This window comes from Stegostoma tigrinum, chromosome 12, assembly GCF_030684315.1.
Source record: "Stegostoma tigrinum isolate sSteTig4 chromosome 12, sSteTig4.hap1, whole genome shotgun sequence".
Classification (NCBI taxonomy): Eukaryota; Metazoa; Chordata; class Chondrichthyes; order Orectolobiformes; family Stegostomatidae; genus Stegostoma; species Stegostoma tigrinum.
In genome coordinates this window covers 55453241-55476315 of record NC_081365.1, presented here as the reverse complement: position 1 = coordinate 55476315, position 23075 = coordinate 55453241, and the positions used below count along the sequence as shown (strand labels likewise).

Sequence of the window (23075 nt, the reverse complement as noted above, 5' to 3'; positions counted from 1 at the left end):
TAAGAGAAGTAGCTACAGGGGTAATGGATGCATTGATTGCAATTTTCCAAACAAAAATCACTGAAAAGTACCAGATGATTGGAAAACTGCAAATGTGATACCCCGATTCAAAAGGGAGGGAGGCAACTATCTCAGGTAGCATCTTTTGTTGCAAAGTACTGGAATCAATTATTAAGGAAACAATAAACTAACACTTGGAAAATTACAATCTAATCAAGCCTTGTCAGCATGTCTTCGAGAAAAGAAAATCATGCCTGATTAATTTATTATAGTTTTTCAAGGAAGCTTTAGCCAGAGTAGGTGGAGGAAAGCAGTAATTGTGTTGTAATTGGAATTTCAGTCAACATTGAACAAGGTCTTTCACAAAATATTAAGTCATAAGAGCCCACAGTGTTGGAGGTAATAATTTGGTATGGATAGAGAGTTGGCCAATATATTGATTCCCCTATTAATCAAGAATCTAAGGTTACAAGGAAATTGCGGGAAAGTGGTCACGAGGAATGTTAGATCAGCAATGATCCTATTCAATTTCAGTGCAGACTTGAGGTGTTGTATGCTATAACCCTGCTCCTGTTTCGTATGGTCTTATGGGTTGAAATCCCGCAATGTGCTCCCTAACGGCATTGTGTATCTCCCTGCAGCACACGGACTGCAGCAGTTCAAGGAAGCAGTTAACCAACACGTTCTCAAAAGCAACTAGGGATGAGCAATAAATGGCATGGTTATGCCACATCCTATGAACAAATAAAAATGTCCTTCAGTTCAAGCTCAAGGAGTTCAGGAATTTTCAAGAAACAACAAACTCTTTCCACAATAGCAGCAAGAATAATCAGAAATCAAGCAGCACCTACATGGTAAGTAATTGATAAAACTTTTTTTGAAATAGCGCTGGTGATGTGGGAGTGGGCTCCTTTCTCAGCCATGTGTTTAAGCAAGGGCATGAGCCTGTGCACAGAGCTCTAAAATGCTGCTACCAAATCAGTGATACATACTGAACAAACCTACAATATTCCTACTCTGCATATAACTGGATGACATTCCTTGAACAGGCTGATGTTCTCACCAAAGTCACTTCTGGTAATGGCTCACAGTAGAAGAGCTCATACCATTTATGAACGCCATCTTGTAAGCAAAAATGCTAAAAAAAAAGGGATTGAAGAAAATGAAATTTTGTAGCCAATAAATATGTATTTCCTTAGCAAGTTATATTGAGCATATTTTCAATGATAGCTCATTTTTCAATTGCTTCTACTTCATGATTTCATCTTATTTAAATGTTATTCTGTGGATAGATTGATAATATTACACAAAAAAAATCAACATTTCCATTTTGCCTGTGATATCAAAGAATATCCAGCATATATTTGGTAATCTTATTTTTCACCTGCAAACAATAATAATACTGAGCTACCACTGGGCAACCAATTTTTCTCTTGTTCAAGCTGCTGTCCATTGTGCTATCAAGGATTGAAAGATGTTTAAGGGATAGATAAACAGGTTTACTAATGGATTTTTCACCTGCGCTTGCTGCGCCGTGATAGAAATGTTTTACTGTCAGTTATTTGTCTTGTTGCCGCTAAATAACTTTACAGTTTACCAATCCGTTGGTATTTAATATCAATAGGATGTTTTTTCAGCAATATAGTCCTGTGGTATATTGAAAGACTTACTTTGGGGATATTTATTGTTAATTGTATGACAGCAATGATAATGTCCAAAAGGCCATCCATTCACTATTAACAAATGGCCACCACAAAACGGAGTAGCTGCTCAGTGAATATTTGAGCTTTGAATTCAATTGCTATGGAAACAAGTTATAAATACCAAACATGAACTATTATAGACTGTCAGACAAAAATTAACCGAGGTAAAATTGCTGCCGTGTAGTTTGGAATAACCATCCCTTTGACAGGCAATTTAACTGACTAATTTTTCAGCATGTGCTCACAATCCTTCTTGCGGGCGAAACTCTCAAGTGACGTTTCATGAAGTGAGCTACAGCCTTGAAGCACCTTCTGAAGTTGGTCTCTGAAGGCTAGAGGTATTTTCTCATAAATAAAAGAAGTTATCAAAATTTGAAAAGGCATTTGTTCCAATGTTATTTGCCTGTAAAAAAAATGCTATAATTAGCCAGCATTTCAGTTCTTATTGTATACTGTTCAGATGATAGAAGATAAACTTGGTGGAATTTCACTTTTTACCAAGAAACAATTGACGCTTTTATTTTACAGACTGCAGGACTCAAACACCTTACCTGGTCTTAATATAATCTACATTTTCAAGTCGGCTCTAGTATCTCATTTTAGTAGAGCAATACGCTCAGAATACTAACACACAGGAAAATGGCAGATCATTTCCAGCACACATGCCATGCAGCAATTTAATTTCATGCTAGCCACTCCCACTCTTACAGACTACCCCTATCGGCCTGCAAGATTTTTTTTTTCAAATGTCAATACAATTTCTTTTCCATACCATTGACTGTCACCAGCCTCAAGGCAGCAAATATCCAGAAAGTAAACCGATTTAAATTCAGACAGCAGTGGGATTTGAACCTAGACATCTGCAAAGGCTGCAGCCTTAATTCAGGATATTAATCCATTGGGTGACACAACTACTTAAATTCCACTAGTTGCCATGGTAGAATGTGAACTCGTGTCACTACAGCATTCATCCAGCCTTCTGGGTTACCAGCAACATTTTCATATGCATTTTTCCTCTCAAATACCAACTTATTAATTCCTGTAACATGAGCTTTACTGTTTAAAATCAATTCAGTGAAGAATCATCTTACCTCAACACACAGGAAAACAGTCCACCATCTTGCAATTCTGTGGGACGAAACCAAATGGAGTCCTCTTCTTTGCTCATTCTAATTCCATCAAATGGTATTGGCTCTTCAAAGTCCCCATGACCGCTACTTTTATACCACATCAAGCTAAGTCCTGAACTTTGAGCTATAGTGTAGTTGGCCCTGATGTATCCATAAAATAATGCACATTTCACTCGCACTGGTTCCCCCAGAAGAACTTGATATTTCTTGTAGTCCACAGACCAATCGGTACATCCATCAGCTGCAATAAATAATAGAAAATTGATCAAAATTTTTGTAACATTGAACCTAATTCATTCATTTCAATGTTCAGATGCATTTAACTCTTGTGCATTTTTGTCAGGTAGATGAAAATAAATATTAAGTCTACCCCTAACATAATGCATTGATGGATGAAAGCTACATAGGGATAATGGGTGGCCCTGCTGTTACCAATCACAACCCACATTTTAAGTCAAAGCATCAAAGACACAATAAACTTTCCTTCATCTACTTACAACAGAATAGTCTCTACAAACAGAAAAAGATTAAGAAGATACGTTTGGCAATTTTTCAAAATACACTCTTGGATGTACGTTCTACTGGCAAGGCTGTTACTTGTCTCCTCCCTTATTGTCCTACATTAACAGCTTGCTGGGCCATGTTAGAGGGCAGCTAACAGTTGATCACATTGTCTATGACTGGAATTACATCTTAGCTAAATCTGGTAAGGATGGCAGGCTTTTGTCTCTGAAGGTTAGAATGGAATTTATTGAGTTCTAAGTAGCTTCTAACAAATAATGTGTCCTGTGAATAATGAATTAAAGTATTTCTTGAGAACAGAGAAAATATATACAGCAACATGATGTAATACATTTTGCTTAGAATCTAATTATGAGTTTTGAATTTTATACTTTATACATATATTGCAAATTTTCCAATTTAAAGCTGCATTGTCATCTGCTCAATGTCAAAAACCATTCAATGGGAAAGCCAGGGTCCCACTGCACAGAATGATTCATACTATAAATGGAGCTCTTGTCTGAATATTTCCCAGTTTTTCTAAATTCTTCATTTGGGCCCCACATCCAAGGAAGGATTGGTACTGGAGTGGTCTAAGAGGAGGTTTACACGAATTATTCCAGAGATGAAGGGTTTGTCATGTAATGAGCAGTTGAGGACTCTGGGTCTGTACTGATGCAGTTTAGAAGGATGAGAGGGATTTGATTAGAGCCTATAGAATAGTTAGAAGCCTGGATAGAGTGGAGACGGAGAAGATGTTTCCTCTAGTAAGAGAGATGAGGACCCAGGACACAGCCTCAGAATGAAGGGGCAATTCTTTAGAACTGAGGTGAGGAGGAATATCTCCAGCGGAAGCTTGATTGTTTGTCAAACTCAGTGACAAAGGAGACTGTGGAGGTCACGTCACTGTGTATATATAGGATAAAGATACATAGGTTTTTGATTGGTAAGGGGATCAAGGCTGACTTAGAGAGGGAAGAAGAATGCTGAGAATGGTGGGCAGACTCAATCAGCTGGATAACGTAATTCTGCTCCGATATCTTATGATCTTATGCTCTTGTATATGAACTAAATAAAAATGAGAAATTATTCAGTTTGAAATGTTGGAAAATATGTGTGCATCTTTGCTGAGGTCTAAATGAAAGGCAGTTGAGGCACAGAAGGGATAAGTAACACTTAAATTAGTCAAATAGTTTGAAAATAACTGGGTGTCTCTGCTGTTCAAATGATTGGTTAAACTGCATGATACAGTACTTGCTTCTGTTGCTATGGTGTTCTTGTTGCAGATATTTCCTGACATTTTTAGCTGCGCATCATTAATAGCTGTTCATGAGCATAGTGTAATGCTGGAAAGTCTATGCTAGCCGTGCATCATGTACAGGCAATTAGTAACAAACACATTAAAATATTATCATATATATATACACACACACACATATATATGTACGTGTGTGGGGTAAAAAATTAATGCAAACGATAATGATGTGGCTTCCCTGAACACTTCATCATTATGTCAAATTACCATAGAAACTGTGCCCCATTACCTTTAAAATGAATAGAAATGTGAGTGTTTTCTTCGAACCATTTCATATAAAAGATTTTTAAAAACTTTGCTTTTGATAACATGTTGCAACCCATATTATGCAATGATATAGGCAAATGAATTAAATTCAACTAATAAAACGTGGAAGTGAAAGCTAGCCTCAGAATGGTGACCATGAAACCATTGTTGATCTTCCTAAAAGCCATTTGCTTCATGTATGTGTAGTGATTGAAAGAAGTCAGCCAGGTGGATCACATAGAATACGAGTTCCCTGATTGGTCCAGTTTAATAGCCCCAATCAGGGAGGCCTAGCTGACAGATATAAACAGGAGTGTCAGGGGTTCCTCTCAGTCTAGGAGTCAGCTCTATGCTGGCTGGACCAGCATCCTGCACTGAGCACACATAAATAAAGGGTGACTTGGTGAAAGAATGCCAGCCTCTATGGAGTTATTTCAGAATGTCCTTTCCCTGGTCTGACTTACACGTGACTCCAAACCATAACAGTACAGTTGACTCGTAATTTGCCTGAAAAACACATTTCAAGTGCAGTTAAGGGGAGATAAACAAATGATAATCTTGCTGCAATGCACATGTCCATTCAAAGAATAAACCAAATTGTAATTTTACTGGATGACAGATTTCTGAATGAATTACTAAAGAAAATAAAAGCAGCTACAGCCTTGTTATAAACATAATCATGAAATAAATTGGACTGAATGCATATAAATTCTGAAATATCTCATCAGTCCCTTTGTCCTTGCCAGTTGAACAAGTCTTACTGTACATACACTCATTTTGTGCTGGGTCTGACTGTTGTCGACAGAACAGCCAATCTAACGGAGGTGGTATGGGCTGGAGTCAGAGGAAACCTGGTTCTTGGATGTAATGCAAATAATGATGAGTCATTAATTGCATTTGCCCAGATTTTTGTTAATGGGCAAAAGGCAAAATATTATCTATTCTCCGTCTAGAAGTGGTCATCGTTGCAGAGGAGAGGTAGGTCCACAGCAGGCACTCATCGCAGGATATAAGTCAGCTCTGTTGAAAGCAAAACCAGTAAAGCCAGGCATTGGGGGAAATAATTTTCAGGAAAAAGTTCATGGTCTGTAACTACTGAACGCAATATGGAGTCCAAAAGGCTGCAAAGTGCCAAAAGTTGAAAATGGTGCGTTGTCCCTTCAGCTTGCATTGGGTTTCACTAGAATATTGCAGCAGACCAACAACAGAAATGTAAGCATGAGACCAAGATACAAATAACAAGCAAGTGCAAAGTCAAGATTATGCTTGAATCCCTGCCACAGCCCTTCTTCTGTTGAGGTAGTACATATTCAACTGTTGGAAGAAAATAGAAGATCCTCATCCAGTTCCAAACTGACATATTCTGAATCCTTTATGATTATTCTTTCACCTACCCAATGGCACATCAACTGTGGCAACCCTGCCCTCACAGAGTTCAGCAATTTCAACGAGCAAATGATAGGATTTTCTCCCCTTTGGTCCAGAAACTCCCTACCTACGTCCGTGACACCACCCACGCCCTCCATCTCCTGCAGGACTTCCAATTCCCTGGCCCCCAACACCTCATTTTCACCATGGACGTCCAGTCCCTATACACCTGCACTCCGCATGCAGATGGCCTCAAGGCCCTCCGTTGCTTCCTGTCCCGCAGGCCCGACCAGTCCCCCTCCACCGACACCCTCATCCGCCTAGCCGAACTCGTCCTCACCCTCAACAACTTCTCTTTCGATTCCTCCCACTTCCTACAGACTGAGGGGGTGGCCATGGGCACCCGCATGGGCCCCAGCTATGCCTGCCTCTTTGTAGGTTACGTGGAACAGTCCCTCTTCCGCACCTACACAGGCCCCAAACCCCACCTCTTCCTCTGTTACATTGATGAATGTATCGGCGCCGCCTCTTGCTCCCCAGAGGAGCTCGAACAGTTCATCCACTTCACCAACACCTTCCACCCCAACCTTCAGTTCACCTGGGCCATCTCCAGCACATCCCTCACCTTCCTGGACCTCTCAGTCTCCATCTCAGGCAACCAGCTTGTAACTGATGTCCATTTCAAGCCCCACAGCTACCTAGAATACACCTCCTCCCACCCACCCTCCTGCAAAAATTCCATCCCCTATTCCCAATTCCTCTGCTCCACACTACCCTCCAACCACACCACACCCGGCACCTTCCCCTGCAACCGCAGGAAATGCTACACTTGCCCCCACACCACCTCCCTCACCCCTATCCCAGGCCCCAAGATGACTTTCCATATTAAGCAGAGGTTCACCTGCACATCTGCCAATGTGGTATACTGCATCCACTGTACCCGCTGTGGCTTCCTCTACATTGGGGAAACCAAGTGGAGGCTTGGGGACCGCTTTGCAGAACACCTCCGCTCGGTTCGCAATAAACAACTGCACCTCCCAGTCGCAAACCATTTCCACTCCCCCTCCCATTCTTTAGATGACATGTCCATCATGGGCCTCCTGCAGTGCCACAATGATGCCACCCGAAGGTTGCAGGAACAGCAACTCATATTCCGCTTGGGAACCCTGCAGCCCAATGGTATCAATGTGGACTTCACCAGCTTCAAAATCTCCCCTTCCCCCACCGCATCCCAAAACCAGCCCAGTTCGTCCCCTCCCCCCACTGCACCACACAACCAGCCCAGCTCTTCCCCTCCACCCACTGCATCCCAAAACCAGTCCAACCTGTCTCTGACCCCCTAACCTGTTCTTCCTCTCACCCATCCCTTCCTCCCACCCCAAGCCGCACCTCCATCTCCTACCTACTAACCTCATCCCACCTCCTTGACCTGTCCGTCTTCCCTGGACTGACCTATCCCCTCCGTACCTCCCCACCTATACTCTCCTCTCCACCTATCTTCTTTTCTCTCCATCTTCGGTCCGCCTCCCCCTCTCTCCCTATTTATTCCAGAACCCTCACCCCATCCCCCTCTCTGAAGGAGGGTCTAGGCCTGCAAATTCAGCTTTTGTGCTCCTGAGATGCTGCTGGGCCTGCTGTGTTCATCCAGCCTCATATTTTATTATCTTGGATCTTCTGAGTGCATCTGGTTTTTGTGTCTCACTTCATTGCCAAGCTGCAACATAACGGAACTCAGTGATTCATGAAATGAGAATCAATGTTTACGTTGCTAATTAGTATATTACCAGCATGTCTTTAAAAATCCAACCCAGAATTGCAAAACAAGCAGGTTTATTCTCAGGTTATACATGCAAAGAATCCTCCTTTTCCATTAAGAAATCATATGCAGAAAGAGATCACTGTGTAAAAAGTCATCTCATTTTCTATTTGTACATATGTTTGCAAGCCCGTGTGTGATATTTTCTGAATATTGATCGTCCATCATATTTTGCAATCAACTTTTATAGAGTTTACCTCAGTCAGAACTATCCATGACCAATCCTACTTTTGCCAACAAGGAGGCATGGCATAGACGAAGGCCTTTTAAAAACTTTACAGACTCAGAAGTCAAGTAGAAATCTCAATGCCCCATAAAGAACAGAGGTTAATTTTGGAACATTAATGGTCCTTTTCCTGCCAACTACCGTGTTAAAATTATGATAAATGTAGAAAAGATGTTGCTAAACATAGGTCTAGATTGGCTCAGACTCATTTTTTTGGCATAAGACTGAAAAGAAAATGAGGATCAGGCCTAATCATAGTGAGCTGCAACGACCTATGTAGCCTTCAGTGCCATTGAAGAATTCCAATTTGGGTTGGTTGCCATGTCAACAATAGGGTTTAGGTCAGCCCATTGGAGTTGATGGGTAATGGCAGTGAGAGTGTAAGGGAGAAGCTCTGCCTTCACATGAAAGCAAATCTCAAAAACAGGTTTTTTTTTCAGTGGCTTCTAGCAATTTCGTTAAGCACTTAAATAAATGCAAATTACTGTGAGATCTGAAATAAAAGTGTTGAAAAATACTTAGTGAATATGGAAGATCAATGCAGAAAGGAAGTTCATGTTTCAAGTCCAATATTATTATTACATTCTTTTATTTCAATTTACATGACATTGACATCATTGGCTAGGCCAGCATTCATTATCCACCCCTAATTGTCCAGAACACAGTTGAGAGTCACCCGCATTGCTGATAGTTTGGAGTCACATGTAGCCCAGACCACGCAAGGACGGCCTTCCTTAATGTCCATTTGTGAACCGGATGTTTTTTTTTTCCCCCCTGACAGTGGTTTCATGGTTATCATTAGATTCTTAATCCCAGACTGTTAGTGAATTCAAATTCTACCAACTGCCATGGTGGGATTCAAACCTAGGTCCCCAAAACATTACTTGGATCTTCAGATTACTAGTCTAGCAACTAATCCATCACCTCCCCCAAATATGGGTCTTCTTTAGTAGTAAAGTGGTGCAAACAAAACAGAAGATAGTATTTATGTTCTGAGGTCCTCAAACTCAATGTTGAGTCCTAAAGGCTGTAAAGTGCTGTTCCTTCAGCTTGCAAATGGCTTTGTGGGAGCACTGCAGGCTTAGGCCATCAGTTTTATTTTAATTCTCCTGTGAAGCATGGACATCGCTGGCTGGTCAGTATCTAGTGGCTGTCCCTGGTTCTCCTTGAGAAGGCGGTGTTCAGAAGTTTCCTTGAACTATTGGAGTCCAGATGCTATAGGCAGACCCACAATGCCATTAGAGAGAGAAATCCAGGATTTTCAATTTGCAACAGTGAAGTAAAAGCAATATATATCTAAGTCAGGATGGTAAGTGGTTTGGAAGGGAACCTGCGGGTGGTGGTGTACCCATGTATGAAAGTTGAATTTCATCACACTGACACTTCACACGAGGTAAAATTACACTGGAACGAGCCTTGGTGAGGTATTAAAAACTCTCAAGGTCTGGAATTATGAGACCTGCAATCTGCTCAATTCCAAGAAATTGTGGAGTCGGCTAAGTTTAATGTTGCAGTGCAGTAGAATCTGCAAATCCTGCCAATTGCACCTGGGTATTTCAACATTGTTTTGTTGGGAGGGGGTCAGGGAGGTGGGCAGAAACGGACAGAGCAGATGTTTATACAGACATAACTGCTGAGCCTGGAGCTGGTTTGAACTTAAAGCAGAGTTGGTGGACAGAAGTTATGAAAAGATATCAATAATATCAAGTAAATGAGGAACATCAAACTTCTCAGATGCTGTTATAAATATCAATTTGACAAATACAGCACAGGAGGGATGCAACTTTGGTGGTAAATGAGAAGCTACCTGTATGACAGACAACTTGAGTCATGTGGAAGAAGCAGATAATGGCAGTCATTGCCAAGTCACTGCAGCTCTTGTGCACTAAGAAATGTAATGATCTCACGGGGGCAGACATGGTTCAGTGTGCTGGCAGCAAGCTGCCATTTCTTTTTAACATTTTTAGACTGTCAGTTTTAAGCCCAATAGTGCATTAAGAATTCTTCAAAGTATAACCCAAATTAACTGAATGAACTTTACAGATTCTTTCACATGGGCCATTAACGGAAGAATACTGTAACACCTTTATATCCTCTTAAGAATCATTGGCAAACTAATTCCATAATCGTCATATGAACTTCAAGAAAGGTACCTAATAAGCAATCCAAAAAGTAAGAATCCTTATGTTCTCATGGGGGGTCAGTTGTTCTAGATTTGGGTGAACAACAAATTGCCAAGAAACAGAACCAGCTGCTCAATTGCTTAAAAGATCCAATGGGCTTTCTCATCTTCAAAGGTCTTGAGCTGAGGGAGGTTATAACAGCTGGAGCGTCTCAGACACTCCAAACTGTTGGGGAGCAAGTCCCCCACAAGAAACCTGTTGGAAATGCAGTTGATGCCAAGGATTATCCACAGCTTCATATGGATAAGTTCTGAGAAATCACAGGTCTTGATGCTCCTCCTGTTTCTGAGCACCTCATTTAGCTCCCAAACTTCACTTTGACCCCTCCTCAAATATTTCACCTGCCCAGAACTGGTAATCATATTTGCAGTGGTATTAATGTGTTTTGTGGGCTTTGCTAAACTTATTACTTTTGTATTTTGTGGCTTTATTCACAAAGCCCATCAAAAGCCCTGCTTTCAATAATGATAACATTACAACTACAGCTTTGTCAGACAGTTAATCCAAACATGATCATTCATATTATGTATTTACTTCTCTGAACCCAGTCCAATGCATATTCAGGCAGCAACATTCAAAACGCTTGTATGAGATGTTTGTGTTTTTGAAAAAGTAATTTACATTTTAATGAACCAATCTTATAAATATCAGGTTACAGCATATAACAGGTCAATGCCTGCTGATGGTGGAAATCTGAAATATATAATCAGGATTTCTTAGATGTATATAGCAGGCCAGATAACATTTGTGGATACATAAACAGAAACAATGCTTCCAGTCCACAATTTACACTAGTTCTGACCAAGGGTTACCTGCCACCATCACTTTTTGGACAGATGCTGCAAGATTTGCTGAGCAATTCCAATACTTCACTTTTTCCTTGGAACAATAATAACTCCTTTAATAAACCCTCCAAAAAGCATCAAGACTTTTTTTTGTGCCTCTCATTCCCCTTCAGTAAGAAGCCCAGAAGCAGCCACCAGAGATATGTTTGGCACAACATTAGACATGCATTTTTATAAAAACCAATTAATGTCTGGAAAAAAGTAAGCTACCTGCTTAAGTTAAATGTCAAAGCAAAAAAAAAATCATTTTACAAAAAAAAAAACCATAAAATATGCCAAGTAGCAGTTAACTAATAATATCTCCTTAGCTTTTCATTTGAAAAGCTTAATTAGAGATAGACTGGGCTCTTACTCCTCATTGCAACTGAAAGGGACAGGACTGAGATCAAGTGAAGGAGCTGAGTCTTAGATTATGTTCACCTCTGCGGAATCACACAACAATGAATGTTCGGACATGGTTTATTTTCTGATTGAGTGTTCAACCTCACCCAGCCAAGTGTGTGGATACATTCTGAGGAAAAATGCAGGGAATGCGGTAGGTGTGCGCCCCCACACTGAACAGCCCGCAATTAGCATGTGTGATCTGGAGTACGGTAATGGCATGGAAAGAAAACAATAAGTCATTTTCTGAGGGGCAGGCAGTGACAAGTAAGGGTCAGTGCTTGGAACCTATCTATTCTCCTATACATATCAATGATTTGGAGGCTGAAACTAAATGTAATATCTCCACATTTGCAGACAACTAATAACTCCTGACTTACCGTATAGACATACATCATGGTGATACACACTGAAGGCTGCAGGGGAATGCTAGGCATCTATTTACTCTATAGGAAATTATGATGTTAGGTATTTGTAATCAGTTTTTATTTCAAGTTCATGTATGTATCCATTTTGACAATCACCATTCGTTGGATACTGAGGAAGATGCAAGCTGTGCGGACATCCCATTATATGCAGTGCCAAGGGAATTGCTTGCGATTATGCACAGAAACAAACTTTGTTTTTTAAATACTCGTATGGTGTGGCTATCATTGGCTAGACCAGCATCTATGCACATTTCTGATTACTTTTGGAAAGGTGATGATGAACTGCCTCTTTTGTTCTTGCTGTGCAAGGACACTCAGCGCTGTGTAGAATAGAGTTCCAAGGCATCAACCCAGTGACCGTGAAGGAACAGCAAAATAAATCCAAGTCAGGATGGAGTGTGGCTATGATTTTGAATGATTTCTTGTAACTTGCATTTTCGAGTGAATAATACATTAGGATACAGTGAGGAGCATCAACTATCGCCACAATCTGGCACCATTTTGAATAGTTTAAGAATTACATGAGTAAAAAGATTTAACAGCACTAGAGTCTATCTTTGTTTCACCTCTTCCACTAAAGACTTGAGTGGGCTTACCAATGACATGACACCTGCTCCACTACCCCTCCTCTACTGTGCACGTGATGGGCTCACCATCGTAGGAGTCACCATCTCTTTGCCGCTGGGCCCACCTCACCAACGTCACTGAGTCCCAAGCTGAACCCACGCTCGTCCCGCAACCAGGAGTACCCAGCTCCGCTGCCTCCACCACTTCTTCGATAACCAGGAGTCCCCACTCTGGGCCGACTGCGATCGCAACCAGAAGTCCCCGGCTCCTCTGCTAGGCCAGGCTAGCACTGCACCAAGAGTCCTGGTTCTGGCTGCCCACCTCTGAGATGTCACCTTGCTGGTGCCACCTTGTTGAAGAGCCCACTGCCGCCGCTTCTACTGCCTCTGATTGCTGCCGGCTGGTACAGAACTTGCAGTGGTAGATTACCTATGCCTTTGTCCTGATAAGTAGCTAAGTGGTTGAGTTTGTGGGTTTGAAAAGTGCTGTCAGAGGATTCTTGGTTACTTAGTGCATGGTGTACATGGGACACACTGCTGTTACTGTGTATTGGTGGTGAATGGAGTGAGGTGGGGTGGAGGGGACAAGAGAGAAGACAATCAATGGTTGTTCGCCCAGTCCCCAGTAATGGGTCAATGATCAGCTATGTATCTCAATCTTGGATTAATACAAGGCAGTTCTTTATATCCCTGGAACATCTCTCCCTCTCCCTCCCCCACCTCCAGTGGAATCCAGTGTCATAATGCTGAAATCGTAGCTTCACCCTATCCACGTTTCCTATTCCAAGGCATCATAATTAAACCTTGGAGCATTTTTGTGCACGTATCTGGGTCACAAACATAAATGTGAGGCACCTAAGCACTCAAGATAACAAGGTGTGATGCTGGATGAACTCAGCAGGCCAGGCAGCATTTAGAGGAGCAGGAAAGATGAATTTTTGGGTCAGGATCCTTCTTCAGAAATGGGGAAAGGGAAGGGAGCTCTGAAATAAATAGAGGGGGGCACGGTGATAGCAGGTAGATAATGGAGCAGACAGGTACGAGAGAAGACAGACGGGTCAAGGAGACGAGGATGAAGCTCATCAAGGTGAGTGTAGGTAGGAAATGGGGGTGGGGATGGGTCAGTGAAGTGGGAGGAGCAGAAGGGTGGGAGAGAAGATGGACAGGTCAAGGAGGCGGGAATGGGGGGGGGGGGGGGGGTGGTGCACTGGTCTTGGGATGAGGCCGGGGGTGGGGAGATCTTGAAGCTAGTCAAGTCTACTTTGAGACCCAAGCACTCAATGTATTCTCAGCTTGCCTTCTGTTCACCATGGATATCCAATCCTTCTATACCTCCAGTCCCCACCAGGATGATCTGAGCACTGTCAGCTTCTACTTCAGCCAGGGGACTGAACAATCCCCAACCTGCTCCACACTCCTTCGCCTGATTGAACTTGTTTTTTCACTGGACAATTTCTCGGTTATTTCATCTTGCTTCTGCCAAGTCAAATTAGTGGCTATGGTCATCTGCGTGGGTCCCAGTCATGCCTGCATCTTTATGGGGTATGTGGAACAAACCTTGCTCCAGTCTTACACTGGTATCTTACCATAACTCTTTATTCAGTAGATCAATCACTGCTTCAGTGCTGCTTCATGCTCCCACCAGGACCTTGAAAACTTCATCATTTTGCCTCCAATTTCGACCCCTCCATAATTTTAACCTCGTACATTTCTGACACTTCCCTTTCTTTTCTTGACCTCTCAGTCTCTTTTTCGAGGAATAAACAGTGCACTGCCATCCACTGCAAAGCCACCGACTCCCGCTGTAACTTTCACTACTGCTCTTCCTACCCCACATCCTGCAAGAATGCCATCCCATTCTCCCAGTTCCTTCGCCTACTCCGCATCAGTTCAGATGATGTCACCTTCCAAAACAGCGCTGTTGACATGGTTTGCTTCTTTCCAGACTGTGTTTTTCCCACCCACTGTGGTTAAAAGGGCCCTCAACCACATTTGACGCATCACCCGTGCTTCTGCCCTTGTCCCTTCCCATCACTCACAATAGTGTGATCAGGTTCTCCTTGTCCTCATGTTTCATCTCACCAGCCTCCACATTTAAAGGATCATTCTCTGGCATTTCAGACCAATCTAGCAAGATGCCACCACCATACACACCTTCTCCTCACTCCCTCTGCCTGCATTTTACAAGGGTCGTTTCCTCCAGGACACCCTAGTCCATACCACCACCAACACCAACTCCTCTCTCCACAGCACATTCTCATGTATCCACAGAATGTGCAACATCTGCACCTTCACCTCCTCCCTGCTCACCATCCAAGAGCCTAAACAGTCCTCACAGGTGAAGCAGCATTTCACTTCTACCTCCTATAACATTGTGTATTGTATACGCTGTGACCGATGTAGCCTATTCTACATTAGAGAAATCAAATGCAGACTGGGTGATTGCTCTGCAGAACACCTCCAGTCTGTGTGCAAGCAGGACCCCGACCTTCCACAGCCGGCCATTTTAGCGTTCTGCTCATATGCTCACGTCTGTCCTCTGCATGCTGTACTGTTCCAGTTAACCACAGTGCAAACTTGAGGAACATCTCACCTTCAGACTTCTGGACTTAGCATTGAGTTCAACATTTCCTAATTGTGATTGATTTCTTCCTTTTCTTTTAGCTTGCTATCATGTCGTCCCCTCCCCATATCCCACTTACTGTCCTTTCAAGTCTGACAGGGCACACATCATTGTTCTGCCATTCTCACGTTCCGATCACTTAATCTGAACTAACACCTTTTCTCCACCGACATCCTACATCCATCAGCTCTATATCCCTCTCCCAAACTATAATATAAATGTATCCCCTCTACACTTCACTTAACTCTGATGAAGCATCACCCAGACTCGAAAAGTTAGCTTGCTTTCTCTCCATGGATGCTGTCTGACCCGCTGTGATCTCCAGCATTTGTTGTTTTCAGTACAGGTTTCAGCATCTGCAGTAATTTGTTCCAACACTCAATACATATGGCTTCTTTCACTTGGCTGCAAACACATTCAGCTAAGTGATCAGCCTGAGGAGAACTGGACTGAAATTGATAATCGAACAAGAATTTCCATAGTTCATCCATTTTGTGGCAGCTGCAGCTGGTTATGGTGCTCTCATATACAGAGACAATCATTCATTTTTAATTCTATGATGAGTTGCATTAAAGAATTGGATTTCTCATATGCCCCCAATGATAAATACTGAACATACAACCTATAAAAATTAGTTTATGGAATAAAACTGGTACAGTAATAAATTTTATTTGAACAATTACATTCTTGAGTCTATTCTTTCGATTTTCATAACTCCAGTATTAAGTGTTGATCAGAGATCATTTTTCTCAGGAAATGGGAAAAGATGTGCTGTTTTCAATGGATTCATGAATGCAGTTCACAATTTCTGTTTTAATATTCTCCTTGTTACGACTCTCTAAAATAGTATAAAATTAATACCTAAAAGAACCCAAGAAATGACACTTAAAATATCCGACAGTGGCATTAGGTTGTAAAGTGTACTGTAGTACATTACAGCACTTTGAGTTGTTGTGCAGGCTAGGCTTGCTGGTGTTGTTCACTGAATCAGGTACTTTAAACTTTGGCGCTTATCCACAAATCAGCAGCAAATGCTGTAGGAATATCAACTTTGAGACGGTGAGGGAAGTAAAGGAAATTGAATAGTTGGTTTTTGAGCCAATCCACTGTGATGTGGATACAGCAGGAAACAGAAGTAAAGCCCATTTCAGATCCTGGGTTTTGCAGAATAAGTGGTGATTGGCTTTGAAGAAGTTATCCAAGAAATTGAGTTCCTATTAATAATGTCTTAAAAGCAATCATGGGTTGACAAAGTTCTCAATAATTCATTCAATATGTTAATGGTAGGGATAGTGTGCTTACCTTATACTGAGATGAATTTCAAATTAGTTAATACACATGAGCCAATGAACAAATCAATTGGATCTTCTTCATCTTTCAGCATGTTCCACAATACACAGTCAGCAGCAAAAGTCTCAAAATGATTGGAATTTGGGAGGTAACATCAGAATAACCAGAGGTCAGGCAAAGGGATCAAGACAATTTGATGTTTAAAAATTAGCATGGGGTGGCACCCTGGCTCAGTGGTTAGAACTGCTCCCTCAGAGCACCAGGGATCCTGGTTCAATTTTACCTTCAGGTGACTGTCTGTGTAGAGTTTGCACATTCTTCCCATGTCTGCATGGGCTTCCTCCAGGTGCTCCAGTTTCGTCCCACAGTCCAAGGACACGCATGTTAGGTGGATTGGCCATGGGAATTACACTGATGGGGTGGGCCTTGGTACGATTGCCATTGGAGGTTCAGCGTAGATTCAATGGGCTGAATCATCTGCATCCACACTGTAGTTGAACTGCAGAACCTTTCATCTTTTTCCAAGCTGAGTAACTTCCCTTAACCCCTCAGAATCTGTATGATAGACCAGAGCCAGGAGTAGGGTTTGTTCCTCAAGGGAGAGATAGAATGTGAGAAGCTACCAAGAGAAAGCTGGGATCCAGTGGATTCACTCAGTTGTGGAAGCAACAGTTTTGGACTCTGGAGCAGGGCAGTGGCTGGGGACCTGGTGTGGGAGTCGGACACTTGGCAGCTGACGAGTGGGGAGGATCTCTAGTGATTGGTGCCATTGTGAAGGACTGAAGTGACACGGTGGCTCATAAGCCTGGATGGTGGTCAGTGGGGAGGTGGGCAGTGAGACAGTGGTGTGGAGGAAAGATCGAGTCCGGCGCAGGGGAGTGGGGTGGGGGAGAGATCGAGCCCAGCTTGGGGGGAATGGGGAGTGATCGAGCCCAGAGCGGGGTTGGGGGGGGGGTGGGTTAGGGGGGAAAGGGGAAGAGATCGAGCCCAGCTCGGGGGGTGGGGAGGAACAGGGGAAAAGATCAAGCTGTCAGTGCCCATATCCAACAAGACCTGGACAACAAATCAAGTTTGTGGTAAGTAATGTTATGCCATGCAAATGCCAGGAAATAAATATCTCCAATAAAATAATCTAATCATAATTCTTTGATTGGTTAATAAGGAAGTTCCAGGATGTTATACAGCAGTTGTCTGGATGAGTGCAGGTCCAACGGGACTCAAAACATTTTACAAGATCCAGGTCAAAGCAGCCCATTTGACTGGTATCCATTCCATCTACCATATTCACCTTCATTCCCTTCACCACTAATGCAAAGTGGTGGCAGTATGTACCATCTACAAGATACACAGCAAGAACTCACCAAGGCTTCTCTGACAGCACCTTCCAAGCTCTCAACTTCTACCACCTGGAAGGACAATGGTAGCAGAGAGATGGGAGCACCACCAGCTGAAATTTCCCTTCCAAGCCACACAATCCTAATTTAGAACCATATCACTCTTCCCTCACTGTCAGTAGGTCAACATTCTGGATCTTCCTTCTTACCAGTACGCTTGTTGCTCCTACATCACAAAGACGGCAGCACTTCAAGGAGATAATTCACCATAACCTTCTCTAGGGCCATTGTAGACAGGCTATGAATGCTGGCCTAGCCAGCAAAAGCCATAAGCCATGAATTAATTTATAAAAATATTTTTTCTGTAGGAATGTGATTTTGCGCTAACACAAAAAGGTTGTGAGAAAATAGCCCTCTCTGAAATTTCTCACTGCTTCCCAAGGCAGTGGAGAGAAACATCAAATCGATCTTTTCATTTTGATCTATTTCATTCATTCTGATCTATTGCATTATGTAGCCAACACTCTCATGCACTCGACAGCTGAAATAACATCGTATTCTGGGCAGTATGTGATCTTGTGTATTTTCTGAGTCTACATTTCTTGCAGTATGCCAAACCTTTTAACAGCTGGACAACTATGTTTTGCATGCACCTGAACTATTAGCTTCATGCTACCTATTATATGCTCATTGTATGCTCATGGCTTTTGCTGGAAGCATTTCTATTCTTTACAGAATCACAGAATTGTTACAGCACAGGAAGTCACCATGCAGCCCACAGTATTGGTGCTGGCTTTTCAAATGACTGTGGTATATGGTATAATTTTCCTGCTTTGTCTCCATAACCTTGTACATTGTTCCTTTTCCCTGAGCAACATGGTAGCACAGTGGTTAGCACTGGTGCCTCACAGTGCAGGGACTAGAGTTCAATTCCACCCTTGGGTGACTGCCTGTGTGGAGTTTGCACATTCTCCCCGTGTCTGTGTGGGTTTCCTCTGGGCGTTGTTGTTTCCTCTCAGTCTAAAGATGTGCAGGTTAAGTGGAATGGCTAAGTTAAATTGTCCATAGTGTCCAGGGATGTGTAGGCTAGGTGGTCTAGCCATGGGAGGTGCAGGGACAGTGTGGGTCTGGATGGGATGGTCGTTGGAGGGTTGGTGCGGACTTGTTGGGCCGAATGGCCCATTTCTATGTTGTAGAGATTCTACAGAAATGGAAATATCTATCAAATTCCCTTTTCAATGCCTCAAATGGACTAATCTTCACCAACTCTCAGGCATTAGGCATAATTTTGTTTCAGTCTATTGTTACATTTGAGACAGTTTTATTTTGTACTTCGGTTGTGATGATTGGCAATTGTATATAACATGTTTTAACCACTTCAAGCAGAATCTCAAACTCAACTCATCATATTATTCAATCTTTCCATCTAACTCAGAACCAGGAATCTCTCTTCCTGAGAAAACAAAACCAAGTCACACAATCTGGAGGCTTTGTACTCTACACTCGAATGTTGAATGCATTAAACTTGAATCAGTCTGATCCTTTCACCAAGTCCATCTGCATTTGAGTAGTGATGTTTACAGGCAATACCAATCAGCAATTTAGCAATCAGATTATTTAGTATTTATTGCACATTATAACAGTAAATATCACCCAAAAATACTTCATTGGCTGTAGAGAGTTTTGCACAGCTTTAAAGTCATGAAAGGCATGTGTGTACCACAGAAGTGCTAGGAAATGCAACAAGAAATTATCCAACCTTCCCTCTTTGAAAATATTTGAATATTTCACCATTAGTACTTTGGGATTTAGTGTTGTGTATGGATCTGAAATGATCAATACTAAGCAGTACATGAACATCACTCTCAATAATGATGTCATGCGAATTTGTGCAAAACAGCTTGGGGTCTCAAAGAATTAAGTTCCTCCTCAAAGTCTCTGGAACAATATCTTCATATCAATATATCCTGTAAGTAGATTCTCACTTGTAGATGGACTATTTATTGTTCACTACAAGATCCTCTTCTATTTAGATCAGTGATTTTCCTCTACCATGTAGGGCCTGTGGATCCCTAGGCTTGAAAAGGATGGTGACAGCAAACACACCCAATGATGAGGTGCAGGCTCAGTTTAGGTGTGCAGAGAACATGGTAAGCAGTGGTGGAGGGATGAAGATTTTCAGTCCCTTCAAACTCAGCTTTAAGTCACCTATCATGAAGATAATTAACCCGAAGCAGGAAACCCTCACAGCAAAATGCAAAAATGCAGAATCTAGAATCACTGGTCAAAGCACTTAAGGTCTGATAGGAGATCACACAGTGTGGAGCTGGAGGAACACAGCAGGCCAGGCAGCATCAGAGGAGCAGGAAAGTTGACATGTTGGGTCAGGATCCTTCTTCAGAAATGCATCTGCAGTTCTTGCTATCCCTAAGGTGTAATAGGAAATGCCCTTTAGCAGCACTATAGCTGTATCCATAACAAACAGTGCAGTAGCTCATAAAGGCAGGCTCCCCCCACATTCTCACAGATATTTAGGAATGGGCAATAACTGACAAATCTGCAATTTCCCTCTGTTGTGAAAAAATATTAAACAAAAAGACACAGTTTCTTTTTGATTAGGAAATAGTGAGTCAATGCTCCCTCACAATAAATGATTAATTGGAAAACCAGACATTTAAGGCTGTGATTTTCAAAAAGTGCCTCCTGTGAATATCACTGTTGTCAAGAGTACCCGATGAAGGTAATTAGCTTTAATACTCCAATTATGCATTATAATACATTCCATAAAATTTAATCTTCATTAAAAGCCTAATGTGCAAGATCTTTGAAAATTACCAACTGAATAAACCTTCAACGTCTAAATTAGTCATTTACTCTTTTTATACCAATTCCCCTTACTTCAGTGCCTCAGTGAAGATCTTCCACACATTCTTCCAATGGATTTTAGAGAAACATAGTCCAACAGAACTTGGTTATCCCAAGGTGCACTGCTGCTTCAAAGGAACCTTTGTTGCACCACTCACAATTCCGGGCAAGAGCTGCTTGTTAGTCCAAATAATCTGGGCAGCGAGAAACTCAGAATATATTTCAAAAGAATTCCACCAGTCACTTTCTTCCCAATTTTCCCAAATTTGCCAACTTTTTGCTCACTTACCGAACCTAACAATATCTCTCTGTAAACTGTTCGTGTCTCTCTCACAGCCTGCCTTTCCATGATCTATTTCAGTGTTAGATTGCAAATTTGGTGACTGTACATTCACTTCCTTTCTCCAAGTCATTATTATGTATTGCAAACAGTTGCAGTGCCAGCACTGATACCTGTGGAACACCATGGTCACAACTCACCAATCTGAAAAAAAAACAGCTCTCACCCACTCTGTTTCGTGCCCATTAGTCAATTTTCCACCCATGCCAACACCATGGGCTCTTGTTTGATGACTTAACCTTGTGTTAAATACTGTGTCAAACACTTTCTGGAAGTCCAAATACAATACATCTTCTGGTTCAGCTCTATCCACTTTGGTTGGGCTTTACTCAAAAAACTCCAATGAAATAGACTGGCACATTATCCCTTTCATGAAGCCATGTTGACCCTGTTTGATTAGATTATGATTAACCAAACATTCTGCTATTACTTCCTTAATAATTGATCCCAATACTTTCCCAACAATAGATGTTAGTCAATCAATCAATAGCTACCTGCTTTTTGTCTGTATCCCTTTTTGATTAGGGGTGTCGCCTTGGCAGTTTTCCAAACCTCTTGTATTTCTCCAGAATCCAACAATTTTTGGAAAATCACAACCAATGCATCCACTATCTTGGCAGCTACCTTTTTCAGGATCCTAGGATACAAACCATCAGGGCTAGGGGACCTATCAACCTTTAACCTCATTAATTTGACTAATACTACTTTTTAAATAGTGGTGATGGCATTTAATTCCTTGCTATACACTTTAGTATTAGTTGAATTTTCAAAGTATCTTCCATTGTTAGGACTGATGCAAAATATCTTTTTAACTCCTTGTTGCTGATATATTTCACCGGCTAGTACTTATTTCATGTCTAGCATTATGTATCTTTTAATAATTCCACACTTGAATGTCTTACAGCTTATACTCTTTTCTTCTACTCCAAAGAACTGTCCATAAACATAAAACAAACCAACTTGAAACAGAAGGCATGAATACATCATTTGGTAGCCTTCTGGAAGTAGCACCCCACTAATTTCTCTGCCTCCAACACCCCAAATTCCATTTTCCTACAGGCTAAGAAAATGTAGCCCATTGGTATGAAATGTTGCCATATTTGTTAGGATTGGATCTGATTCAATCAGACATGTGTTTTTGGCTAAGACCCATGTAACTGCTACCTTGTCATATGCTCATCTCTAATATTTAACTTGAAATGCAGTCTCTCCATCCAAGAATAAGTTGGAATGTTACACAGATCTCATACGACAGGACTTTCATGAACTGCGTGGTGTTTAAAATGGAATTTAAAAAGGCCAGCGAACATAATTTTACTTTGATTTCTCATACAAGCCTGATTTGCACTGCATATAAAATTTGAGTTGCATTTGCTCTATACTATTTGCATGACAATTCAAAGGAAACAATGATCAGCCTAAACAATTGTTACATTGTTTAAACCATCAACTTACATTTCTGAAAAACATACTTTAAATGATAGCTGTAATCATATTAAATTTGTTCACCAAAATAATCTGAATGAGGAGACTGCATCATAGCTGTTGTAACATTGAATACAATACCGTGGAAAGAACAGATTTCAAGATGCTTTATAACTCTGAATTCGCCAGTGAATACAAAGTAAGATTTGGGTATGTCCCATTAGAACCTGAAGAGTTATAAATTATTTATAATCAATCTGCACAGACATGTCACAATGGCCCACTCTTAAGCAAGTAGAACTTGAACCCTGCTCCAGATTATATTTGCCACCACTGTTCTACACATTTCCTCTCTATAGTATTATGTATGAATATAGTTCAGCATTGTTATTAGAGATAACAAGGTGCAGAGCTGGGTGAACACACAGGCCAAGCAGCATCAGAGGAGCCGGGAAGCCGATGTCACGGGTCATAGAACATAGAACAATAC

The 23075-nt window shown here is 41.6% G+C and overlaps 1 protein-coding gene across 3 annotated transcripts in view; it reads right to left on the bottom strand.

The window, feature by feature from the left end:
- il1rapl1b (interleukin 1 receptor accessory protein-like 1b) overlaps positions 1 to 23075 on the bottom strand; it is a 1291549-nt gene that overhangs the window by 731278 nt on the left and 537196 nt on the right. For all 3 annotated transcript variants that reach the window (XM_059650336.1, XM_048541139.1, XM_048541142.1), the window contains one exon: positions 2795 to 3074. In XM_059650336.1, coding sequence (XP_059506319.1) covers positions 2795 to 3074 — 280 coding nt within the window. The remainder of the gene's footprint in view (positions 1 to 2794; positions 3075 to 23075) is intronic.